This window comes from Ranitomeya imitator, chromosome 1, assembly GCF_032444005.1.
Source record: "Ranitomeya imitator isolate aRanImi1 chromosome 1, aRanImi1.pri, whole genome shotgun sequence".
NCBI lineage: Eukaryota > Metazoa > Chordata > Amphibia > Anura > Dendrobatidae > Ranitomeya > Ranitomeya imitator.
In genome coordinates, this window is record NC_091282.1 from 1,205,210,341 (window position 1) to 1,205,223,055 (window position 12,715).

General features: G+C 44.6%; 1 protein-coding gene across 1 annotated transcript; it reads left to right on the plus strand.

Moving 5' to 3' along the window:
* The first annotated feature begins 6,011 nt into the window (after positions 1-6,011).
* Positions 6,012-8,251, plus strand: LOC138657251 (uncharacterized). Its single transcript, XM_069744917.1, has 3 exons — positions 6,012-6,142; positions 6,544-6,700; positions 6,791-8,251. Coding segments are annotated over exons 1-3 (1,143 nt in total). The 5' UTR covers positions 6,012-6,141; the 3' UTR covers positions 7,776-8,251.
* The last annotated feature ends 4,464 nt before the right edge of the window (positions 8,252-12,715 follow it).

Genomic DNA, 12,715 nt, shown 5'->3' on the forward strand with positions numbered 1-12,715 from the left:
ACATCCCCAGCTTAACACAGACATTGTTTTCCAGTCAAGGACTGGATTATGAGTTTGTAACCATGGCAGACCAAGTACTAGAACATCATGTAAATTATACAATACCAGGAAGCGAATCACCTCCTGATGAACGGGAGTCATACGCATGGTCACTTGTGTCCAGTACTGAGGTTTATTCATAGCCAAAGGTGTAGAGTCAATTCCCTTCAAAGGAATAGGGACTTCCAGAGGCTCCAGACTAAACCCACAGCGATTGGCAAATGACCAATCCATAAGACTCAGGGCAGCGCCTGAATCCACATAGGCATCGACGGAAATGGATGATAATGAACAAATCAGAGTCACAGACAGAATGAACTTAGACTGTAACGTACTAATGGCAACAGACTTATCAACCTTTTTTGTGCGTTTAGAGCATGCTGATATAACATGAGCTGAATCACCACAATAAAAGCACAACCCATTTTTCCGCCTATAGTTTTGCCGTTCACTTCTAGACTGAACTCTATCACATTGCATTGTCTCAAGTGCCTGTTCAGAAGACACCGCCAAATGGTGCACAGGTTTGCGCTCCCGTAAACGCCGATCAATCTGAATAGCCATAGTCATAGACTCATTCAGACCCGTAGGCGCAGGGAACCCCACCATAACATCTTTAATGGCCTCAGAAAGGCCATCTATGAACTTTGCAGCCAGGGCGCACTCATTACACTGAGTAAGCACTGACCATTTCCGAAATTTTTGACAATATATTTCTGCTTCATCTTGCCCCTGAGAGAGAGCTAATAAAGCTTTTTCAGCCTGAATCTCTTGGTTAGGTTCCTCATAGAGCAAACCCAATGCCAGAAAAAACGCATCCACATTAAGCAACGCAGGATCCCCTGGTGCCAATGCAAATGCCCAATTTTGAGGGTCACCCCGCAGGAAAGATATAATAATCTTAACCTGCTGAGCAGGGTCTCCAGAAGAGCGAGATTTCAAAGAAAGGAAAAGCTTGCAATTGTTCCTAAAATTCAGAAAACTAGATCTATCTCCAGCAAAGAACTCTGGAATAGGAATTCTAGGTTCAGACATAGGAGCATGTACAACAAAATCTTGTATATTTTGAACCTTAGCAGCAAGATTATTCAAGCTGGAAGCTAAACTCTGGACGTCCATGATAAACAGCTAAGGTCAGAGCCATTCAAGGATTAAGAGGAGGAAAAAAAAAAACTTCCTCAGACTACTTTTCCTCCTACTTCAGCCCAAACATTTTTGGCCGGCTATACTGTCATGATTCCAATGGCAGGGAATCACAAAAGGACAAGCACCAACGAGCTCTAGGGTGATGGAACCTGAGCTGACCGCGACCCTAAACCTGAACACACAAATAACAATAGCCGGGGAACGTGCCTACGTTGATCCTAGACGTCTCGCACCAGCCGAAGATCTAACTTCCCCTATTAGAAGAAACACAGACCTCTCTTGCCTCCAGAGAAATACCCCACAGATATAGCAGCCCCCCACATATAATGACGGTGAAATGAGAGTAAGGCACATACACAATATGAAAACAGATTCAGCAAAATGAGGCCCGCTAAAACTAGATAGCAGAGGATACAAAAGTAAACTGCGCGGTCAGCAAAAAACCCTTCAAAAAACCATCCTGTAATTACTTGAACTCATGTTCCAACTCATGGAACATGAGGAGCAATTACAGCCCGCTAGAGCAACCAGCAGCAAAGAAACAATTATATGCAAGCTGGACAAGACAAAAATAAAGCAAAACGTGGAACAAGAAAATCAAAAACTTAGCTTGTCCTGAAGATTACTGAAGCCAGAAGCTGAGGTAACAAAACACTCTGATAACCTTGATAGCTGGCGGGGAAATGACAAGAAAGCCCGGTTAAATAGGAAACTCCCAAATCCTAATAGAACAGGTGGACACCAGAGACAGCAGAACACAAATCACCCAGTACCATCAGTAACCACCAGAGGGAGCCCAAAAACAGAACTCACAACACACTTGTCCTTCTTTGCCTCCAAACGTAACATCACTCTCCCTTAAAGAAAATGACATTACTGCAAAGACCAGGACCCTGGGGCGCTGCACTCCAACTCTAGTTTGGCTTCCATCAAGTCTAGGTGAAATCTCCACATTCTATTCTATTGTATCATCAATTCTGCTTTAATAGGGTTATCTAGAGTCACAAAAGCATGGCTGCTCATACAGAACCAACACCAACCCTGTCCACCTGTTGTATGTTGTATGGCAATTTGGCTCCATATTTTTACATTCCTGCAATAACGCTTTACATCTGAAGATGAATTTATGAATTGTCCGACAAAGAGCTGCGTCTGTCTTTGGTCTCACTTGTCTCCGAAAGTAACAAGGTATTAAAATCCAGTTGATTCGATAACCTTTTTCCCCCAAGTATCACAAAGAAATCCCTCTTCTTGGGAGGTAAAGAAAGAAATGGTGGAAAGAAGAAAGGAAGAAAGAAGGCAAAAGAAAAAACATGTGGAAGAGAAGGATGTAATGGAAGAAGATGAATGAAGGAGAATGAAGAAGGGGAAGGAAGAAAGGGAAGGAAGAAAGGGAAGGACGAAAGGGAAGAAAGGAAGGGAAGGAAGAAAGGGAAGAAAGAAAGGGAACAAAGGGATGTAAGGGAAGGAAGGATAGGAAGGAAGAAAAGAAAGGGAATGAAGGAAAGAAGGGAAGGAAGAAAGGGATGGAAAAAGGGAATGAAGGGATGGAAAGGAAGGAAAGAAAGGAAGGGAATGAAGGAAGGGAAGGAAGAAAGGAAATGAAGAAAGGGAAGGAGGAAAGGGAAGGAAGAAGGGAAGAAAGGAAGGGAAGGAAGAAAGGGAAGAAAGAAAGGGAACAAAGGGATGTAAGGGAAGGAAGGATAGGAAGGAAGAAAAGAAAGGGAATGAAGGAAAGAAGGGAAGGAAGAAAGGGATGGAAAAAGGGAATGAAGGGATGGAAAGGAAGGAAAGAAAGGAAAGGAATGAAGGAAGGGAAGGAAGAAAGGAAATGAAGAAAGGGAAGGAGGAAAGGGAAGGAAGAAGGGAAGAAAGGAAGGGAAGGAAGAAAAGAAGAAAGGGAAGGAAAAAAGGGATTGAAGGGATGGAAGGGAAGGAAAGAAAGGAAGGAAGGAAGGAAGGAAGGAAGGGAAGGAAAAAAGGGAAGGAATAAAGGGAAGGAAGGAAAAAAGGGAAACCCCAGCAATCAATTGTTATCTGTAGGGAAACTTGGCAATAAGTGTTTAATTTCCCTGCAGCACCACCACAGAAGAAATGAAGTATTACACAGTGTCCATTCACATCAATGGGTTGTTGGTGTACTGAAGGCCAGGACAGGTCCTCCAGAGCAGGAGACACTCTTAGCAATCGTTCTCTGGCTGAGATAAGGATCCTGAACACTCTCCCTACCCCTATAAACTCAGAGTCCTCTAATATAGTAAATGAAAATAGGTTTTCTAAAATTGGCAAAGCCTTTTATAGATTCTAACAATCTTCTGCCCAACTAGCCAGAATGTCCATGTAATTACCTTATGTTTTCCCCAAGCTCCTGCAAGGGTGAAGAATGTGTCCTTTTCAGTGTCATATGTTTATTTTGACACTTTTTTTTATGAGATCTTTTATTACGGACCCTGAGAAATTCAATTTACAAGACCTTTGTCTCCTGTATACCTGACCCATTAGACGAGAAGGCCTCTTTTCCACATTCAATGACTCCGAATAAGTCTGAACGACTTCGCAAAAGTTTATTTTGGGCAAAAAAAAGGCTAAAATTGGGGCCAGCAGTCTCTTTCAGGGTATGTTTTATAAGGTTTACTTTTACAGCCCGAAGTTAATCACTGCTCCAGATGCAAAGGTGTAACAACGACAGAAAAAACACATGGATAAAGCTCCAGTGTTTGCTCAGAAGTTAGTGCCGGAGACTTCTTATTCAAGGAAAGTACAACACTTTACTGGAAACCTTTGCAGTTTCAGCAGCAAAGAGCTTGATGTTCTTTAAGAAAATATCCAAAAAAGAATGTGCTTTATGCAAAAGGTGACATTTCATTTTATGCATTTTTTAAGAATATTTTTAGACTTTTTTTTCCCATTTTTTTGGTCCTCCTATCTTCACGGTAGCTTAAAAAAGTATTAGGATTGGTATTGTAATGCAGCGGTAGCACCGTATGCAGTGAAGAGGCAGTGACCCACAAAATTCACAGCAAGAGTCTCTTTAATGTGTTACTACATAGCATTAAGTCCAATTCACACAATTCCAATTCACACAAGCGCATATCATATTAGTGTACATTTCATAGCACTACATACGACATGGCCTTAGATTGCAGTCCCTAAACACAGTGGACCTCCTATTGTCCAGTAACCGTGGGCAATTGCAGCGCCGTGTCAATGTCTCTACTCACAGTTTTACTCATTTAGTTTGCATAGTACACAATATACTTTATATTGTAGTCCCTAAACATGCCAGTCTTCCTCTAACCAGTTTCCGTGGGTGATTACACCACCGTGTTAATGTCTCTTTACTCACACAGCCGTACACAGTCCTTGATATCCTCCGGATCACACCCGGAACCATATCTGCCTGTTTGCAGCCATTACACATGCCAGTCCTCCTTCGGGCACAGGACATCCACCTCCGGTTCACCTCCGGGCACAGGACTGTCCACATCCGAGACCAGTTACCGTGGACAGCAGCACCGCTGTGTACACTGGGGGTGCCAGGCCTTCCAGCTGCCTTGGCTGCCTTAACTTCACACACAGCACCAGTGCTCTGCAGGGCCTCTGCTGTGCACTCTTGCTGAACACCAGACTCACACTGACCCTGACACAGGCTTGACCTGTCACACCCCTACCCTATACTACAGGGCTTTTAACATAGAAACCTGTGGCCTTCAGCAACATGGAAAACCTGGGCTGGAAATGAAACGAACTGCAGTACTGACATACTGCAGTCAGTTTCAAAACACATTATCACAGAGCAGGTTTTCCCTACATCTGTCTTGGACACTAACATGTCCAAGAGACTAACACTTATTTTGATTATTTACAGTCTGCATTGCAGCCACTGCAATGCCTATGACTGCCATGCACTCCTATGGCCTTCATACGCCTCCATGCACAACCTCAGGAGAACAAACAGCGACCCCTACCTGTGACATCGGTCACTGCCTCACAGTTTATATTAAGAAAAACAACATTAGGTTAGGATAGATTATTAGGATTGGAGTGCCAAAAAATGTAGTTTTTGGAAATAGTATAGGGGCCAGGCTAGGACTGGCCCACCGTCTGAGCGGGGTTATCCCCTGGTGGGCCCTCGATCACTGAAAAGCCCCTGAGACACGTGCACCACCGCTGTTTTCAGTCCCAAAACGGATTAATGCAACTTACTCCCACTGATCAAGAATACAGATATTGTGATAAACTGTGGATAGGTGATAAGTTGATAACTTGTTTTCACCAAAGAACTCCTTTAACTCCTTAATAACCAGAGGTATTTTTGGTTTTGCATTTTCATTTTTTTTTGCTCCCCTTCTTCCCAGAGACATAACTTTTAGGCCGCCGTCACACATGCGAGTTTTACGTGCGTAAGAGCGCATAATCTACGTACGTAAAACTCGCTAAACATACGGCACCATGATTCTCAATGGGTCTAGTCCTTTTAGGCGTATATTACGGATCCGTATTATACGTTCCTCTACGGCCGTACAAAATCGCAGCATGCAGCGTTTGTCAGCGTATTGCGCAAAAAAAACGCCAATGCAAGTCTATGGGAGAGCGTATAATACGGAATGCATACGGACCATGCGTGTGCATTGCGAGAAATACGCACCTCACTGGCAGATGTCCTGAACTTTCGAAAGCCATCAATCAGGCAGGTGAGACATGCTAATTAGCTGAAAAAGCCAGACAGTGAACCCGGAAGTCTGCTGCACGCCTCCACGGAGTGAGAGATTGAGCATGGCCAGCATAATTAATGTTGACATGCTGATCATTTTGATCCAGGAGAGGCCAGAAATCTGGGACCAAAGAGACCCCAACTATGCCAACAGGGCAGTAAAACAAGCTGCATGGAGGAGCGTGTGTGGGTCCCTCTTCCCCCAGTATGACCAGCAGCCACGTGCGGCCCAGCGACAAATAAGTAAGTACACCCATGTTTGCAATGTAATGTTCTTGCTAAACAGCAGGCCCTTACTACTTTGAATTGCTAAACCTTAATTTATTAATTCATCCTTAAAGTTATATATATCCAAGCAGTATATACATGGTGCTGGATATGATAAATGGATTTGATTAAGGTTTAGAACAGGTGTTCCCTTAATAACATGGTTTTCCAGTAATTTGTTTTTCTGTGATAGAGGTTAGCTGACTCTGTCCTTGTGGCCTTTCTTCCTAATTTGTATTTTTTAGAGGAAATTCTGGCTTAATGTGAGCCACAAAAGCCTCTTTCTATGCTACATTGCAATCTGTGTACTCCATTACACCTTGTGTGAGCACTCTGCATAATGGTCTAAGCAATGTGTGTATTTTTTGTTGTTTCAGTGGATGATGTTACAACAAGGTGGCGGAGTATCCGGGACCAGTATAGGAGGGAGAGGCAGCAGCGGGAGAGAAGTGGAGCCGGGGCCCCTCCTAAAAAAAAAAAATACATCTACTTTGACCGCCTAACCTTCCTTAACCCCAGCATGGACCTCAGGCCGTAAGTAAAAACATCTCAAAATGGGTTAATTTTTGAATGTTGAGAGATGATTCCAAAAAACATAGTAACTGGTCAAATTTATCTTTGCAGAACTCAGTCTAACCTCACTGACAGGGAGACAGGGTCGGACTCAGAACTGGTCATTGACCCAGTTGGAGAAGGTGAAGAGGTGGCTGGTCCATCTGCTGCTCCCTCCTGCGCAAGACCTACAGCATCTTCATCATCTGCCCACCCAGCTCCAGCTGCTTCTGAAGAAAACCCAGAGGGCCCACAGTTCTCTTCTGCAGCAGCAGCACCTAGCCAGGATGACCCTGGTAATAGCAGCAGCCCAACTGTTGCCCTGGACCGATCCCCACAGGCTGCAGTCAGACCCCAGCGTGCACGACGCAGGAGAGAGCTTCGCCAAAGCAGGCAAAACGTGGATGCTGGGGTCATGAACTATTTGGCCCGGGTTCGAGAGGATGATGGGGAGGAGGGATTCACACGGAGCCTTGCCCAGTATTTACGCTCCATAGAGCGGGAGTTGAGGCTGCGTTTGAGAGGGTGTTTTCAGATCCTTATTGACGCATGCACCCCCCCAAATAACCCATACAATCTGATGCAGATGATTGAACAGTGGCAGATGTCACCTGAAAATATTCTGCGGCCTCCGAGACTACAAGGCCAGCATGCGCACCAAGGATCTGAAGCACCCCCTCCACGTCAGCCAACACCTCCACCCCAACCACCAACTAACCAACAATGGCAACATCAGCACCATATTGCAGGATATCATCAACCATCCCAATATGGCCACTTGTCCGCACCCAGTGCTGGAGGCTGGTCCCAACCTGGGTTTGGACAATATGGTCATTTTGGGTTGGGGTATGATTCCCGCACATATGGGCTGCAACATCAGGGTTATCTCCCAAATCCAGGCCCCACTCATCAAAGTGGCCAGCATCAGAGCAGGCAGAATTTCCCGCAAGCCACTATAACAGCCGCACAGGCTGCTGGACAATTGGGCCTGCAAAGGCCATCTGATGGTGACCCAGACCAAGCCACTTCTCCCCTTCCTACGTACCAGGACTTGTAATGTTGGGTACAACTTTTTTTTAATTTGTTTAAGACATTTGGTTTGGTTTGTGCTTAAAAAGCAAGCTGTAATGCTTTTATTTTACTTTGTTGTTTTTTTTTGGTTAAAAAAAAGCTGTTCTTTTTTGTGCACAAAGATTGGTTATGCCAAAACAAACAAAAAAACCAAAAACAAGTTTAAGAAGTAAAATTGCCTTTACTTAACAAAAAACTATGTATGCACTCTGTTCATTCTTCTTAACTCACACACACATGATATGATCAGAACCATATGTCAAAAAATTAAACACAGCAGACATATTTTCAAACTTGATAATGGCAAAATTTAGGTACATAAATAATTACACATGCAAAATTGCATAGTCTTGCCAGGGAGTGGCACCCTGAGGACTCAAAAAATAATTGGTGAACACATCCCGAACTTTTAGGCCAGAAAGGGGACGTCGCCGAGGAGGGACATATGGGGGAGGCCTACTATGATTGGTCATGACGTGATTATGCAAATTAGTAGACAAACAATCATGTATTCTGGTGAAATTATGTAGAATTACACAGGCTTTGATCACTTCATTGATTGAAGCCTCACTCAGCTGAATTGCAGACTGAAGAACACGCCATTTGGCTACAAGAATCCCAAAGGCGCACTCAACCAGTCTCCGTGCCCTGGTAAGTCTCAAATTAAAAACCCTCCGCCGGTGGTCAAGGTTGCGCCTGGGGTAAGGCCTCATGACGTGCCTCGTCAGTTGGAAGGCCTCATCTCCAACCAAAACAAAAGGCACTGCTTCCGCATTGGAGCCTGGGAGTTGTTGTGGTGGTGGGAGGTTCAACTGGTTGTCACGTAGCCGGCGACCCATTATGGACGAATTGAAGACCCTAGAGTCTCCAGTTCGGCCATAGGCCCCAATGTCTACAATTATAAACCTGTAGTTGCTGTCAGCAACTGCTAACATAACTACAGAGAAAAACTGCTTATAATTGTAGAATTGGGAACCAGAGTTCGGCGGCTTACGCACCCTGATATGTTTCCCATCCACAGCTCCAATGCAGTTAGGGAAGTCACAAGTATTTTGGAATCCAGTGGCGATTTTGAGCCAATCATCCATTTTTGGCTCTGGCATCACAACTTCGTTAAGTTTCAGCCATATTTGGGAACAGGTTGTCCTAACAATGACTGAAATGGTAGAACGCCCAATGAGAAACTCCAGGTGTAGACCCGCATAGGACAAGCCTGTGGCCAGGAAGCTGAAAAACAAGGAAAACAAAATAAAGGAACATGAGGAATATGAAAACAGGACGAAACACAAGTGTCTAGTAAATTTTCTCTGTGATTATTGAGTAAGCAAAAAGGGACATTTCACAGTATTACTATAATCAAATATTAAACACATTTTTAGAAATGTGCTTGTGGCCTCATGTCTAAGTTAAGGAACTGAAACATAGTAGGACAAAACACATTGGCCAACACAACAAAATCTAAAAGGTCTAAATACATACCGTAAGGTTAGGAGCAGACGCTCCTCAGCAGAGATGGCTTTTCTCATCCAGGTGTCCTGATAGGTGAGTCCAGTACGTAAGATCTCCAGCAACATGTCAAAAGTCCTGATGGACATGCGAGTATACAGGAAAAATTTGTCTGGATGGGCCCTCAAAGATGAATAGAGTCTCTGGAAATGTCCTTTACTCGGGCGTTGGGTCAATAGAGGATGGACCCACAATCTTTGTCTCCTCCTTCGCGGATCTGCATTGACCGTATATGGCTGGCCAAAGCGACGAGACAACACCCAGTGAAGCAACACCCGCTGAGTTGTGCTTAAATACACATGGTCAGACATGTTTGGGAGCTCCAAGTACCACAGCCAAAATATGCTTGAGAACATATAGGGCATATGGGAGGGGTACACCTGTTGTCGAGGGCTTAAATATTGTTGTTAATGATGGTTTAAATGATTTGCAGGCCAGAAAACCGTTAAATGTCCATTTTGGAATGGTGCGTGGTAAAAACGCCATACGGATCACATACGGATTACACACGGACCAGTACATGCGCAAAATACGCGACCACACCTAGGCGACGCAAGAACTACGGAGAGAGATTACGGAGACATTTTGGCGTATCACGCGCGTATTACGGACGTAGAAAACGTACCGTAATGTCTTACGCCAAGTGTGACGCCGGCCTTATTTTTTGGTCAAAATAGTTTTTTATTTTGCTTTTTTACTAGGTTCACTAAATGCTACCCGTGATCTCGGGTTGGGTGAGGGCTTATTTTTTCCATGCCAAGCTGACGGTTTTAATGATACCATATCGGTGCAGATTTGTTCTTTTGATCATTTGATCACCCATTATTGCATTTTAATGCAATGTTGCGGCGACGAAAAAAAGTAATTCTGGCGTTTTGACTTTTTTTTATTACGCCGTTTAGCGATTGGGTTAATTTTTTTTTATATTGTTGGATAGGGGCGATTCTGAATGTAGCGATACCAAATATGTGTATGATTGATTTTTTAAAATTTTGAATGGGGCGAAAGGGGGGATTTGAACTTATATTTTTTAAATTTTTTTAATAAAAAATTTTTTTTCTTACTTTGGGCATACTTCAATAATCTCCATGGGAGTCTAGAAGCTGCCATAGCCTGATCGGCTCTGCTACATACAGGCGATTAGATTGCCTGTATGTAGCAGAACTGCTCACTTGCTATGAGCGTCGACCATCGGGTGACGCTCATAGCAATCTGGCAGTGACAAGCATAGAGGTCTGCAAGAGACCTCTGGTTGTCATACCAACCCATCGGCGACCCACGTTCATGTGGCATGGGTGGCAATGGGCAGGATTTCCGGTGCGTTTGCCGGAAGCCTGTGTTAAATGCCTCTGTCAGAGTTTGACAGCGGCATTTAACTAGTTAATAGCCGCAGGTGGATAGCGATTCCACTTGAGACTGTTAGAGGCACATGTCAGCTGTTCAAAGCAGCTAACATTTGCCAGAAAATATGTGGGTTATAATGGATATTTGCATATAGATGTAATGTGGGCCCCAATAGTCAATTAGACCTGTATGCCCCAGACACCCCAGTCCAACCATTATAGTGGCACACCTACAAAATACAGCCAACAAGTGTTTCACAAATGCGTCGTAAAAATTACATATTTTTTTATTTTACATTACTGCATTGGACACATGAGGGTTTTTTAACCTACTGTATATTTAATAAAATAATAGTAAAAAATATTTTACAAAAATGTATTTATTTGTGCAACTACCTTGGGCTCATGCTTAATTTAGTATTATTTTTTGAGTGCTTTTGGACCTCCTAATTTCCCTTGGTTCACTGTTTAGTTTGTTGTTAGTTTGCTTATGACTGAGCATAGACGAGGTGATGGTCAGCATAGGAAAAGAGGGATATTGCTTCCTCGTCAAAGTGCCAAGTGAAAGTATGGGTCCAAATGGAGAGAAGGATCAACTGAGAAAACCTTCAGCTTGGAAGACAAGTGTATGTGGAGCGCCCCCAGACACAGGGCCACAAGTCACTCAGTACCGGTCCTTTCTGCTCGGTTCTGGGGTTGTCACGGTGGCTGGCCCCGGTCGTGACCCTGCTAAGGGGCGTCCAATAAAGGTTGTAGTACTGTCTATCAGAGGTTCGTGACGCCACCAGTGGTGTTCGGTCAGGGTGACCGACGCTGCTGTGGGGTCCGCTGGGGTGATGAAATGGCAGCTGGATGGTATACCTTCCCACAGGTGAAGTATGTCCCCAGGGCTTCCCAGTAAGGTGGATGGTGATGGTGTGAGGTGCAGGCAATAACAAAGACACAAGGTTGCAGTCTCTTTACCTCTTTACTGAAGGCTTCAATATCCTCAATCCAGAGCACATTCAACCGGGCTATCTGAGACCGGCCGGTCCGATGGGCACATCCAGAGTTTCCCTCGCAGATGGAAATCGTTGCCTACCAATAGCGCCTGTGTGTTGTTGTCCTACCCTGCTAAGCATTCGGAATAGTCCTCACAACTGCTGCTCTCGTTCGTTCGTTCTCTACAGCTTGTTCTCTCGTTCGTTCGTTCTTTCTAGTTCTCTCTAATTCTCTCGTTCTTTAGTTCCAGATGTTACTAGTTTCTAACGTCCCCCAGATATGTTATAGCTAGGACGCCACCCGTATGACGGGAAGGCTTGGAGGTCTTCCGGGACCCTAGAGACGCCCCTCTCCCAATGTTGCCCCCTATGTCTTCGTAGGTGTAGAAGGTAGACAGCCAACCTATGATTAACTGTCCAGCGGAATTTGAAGTAAGGCCTGAAGTCAGTTACTCCTACGGTGATCCGGCCACCGACTACGCGCCTCAGTAAGATGTTGCCTTCCTCTCTCGGCACGACTCTTACTGGCTCTCCTTTGTGCTGATCTCGTTTACACGTTTCCACAATATCCTTCCCTTCGTGTCTCTTTCTTAGGATACCGCCGCAGGGTGTGCAGGCTCGGTTCCGTTACGTTCTGTTCTGTTCGCTAGGCACCTACCAGGTTCCCACGCCTGACAGGGACCCCCCTGTGCCTTCTCCCTGCAACACCCCCTGCCACGGGATGTTGCCTGGCTCCAACACAGTCAGCTTCTGACTAACTTCCTCCCCAGCCCCTAGTTTTACCAATGTGAGGCGTGGCCCAATAAATAAAGCCTTTTTCTCCCCCTAGTGGCCGGAGTGTGAAGTGTAATGTGTTCTAGTGATACCTGGTCAGGAGAACTCCTTAGTGCCATCAGAGGCCTGTAACACTAAACTTTTTTAAGGGTTGGCCCTCTTGGACATGGGTGTACATAGAAATCATGGGACCCCATAACAGAAGCCTAATTGCCCCAACCTAAAAAAAAAAATAATATTGTTCATTGAAGTCACAGAGGAGCATAGCCCACAACTTTGCAGCCCTTATAAAGTAATTTTGCCCTTATTTAATCCCCTTAGTG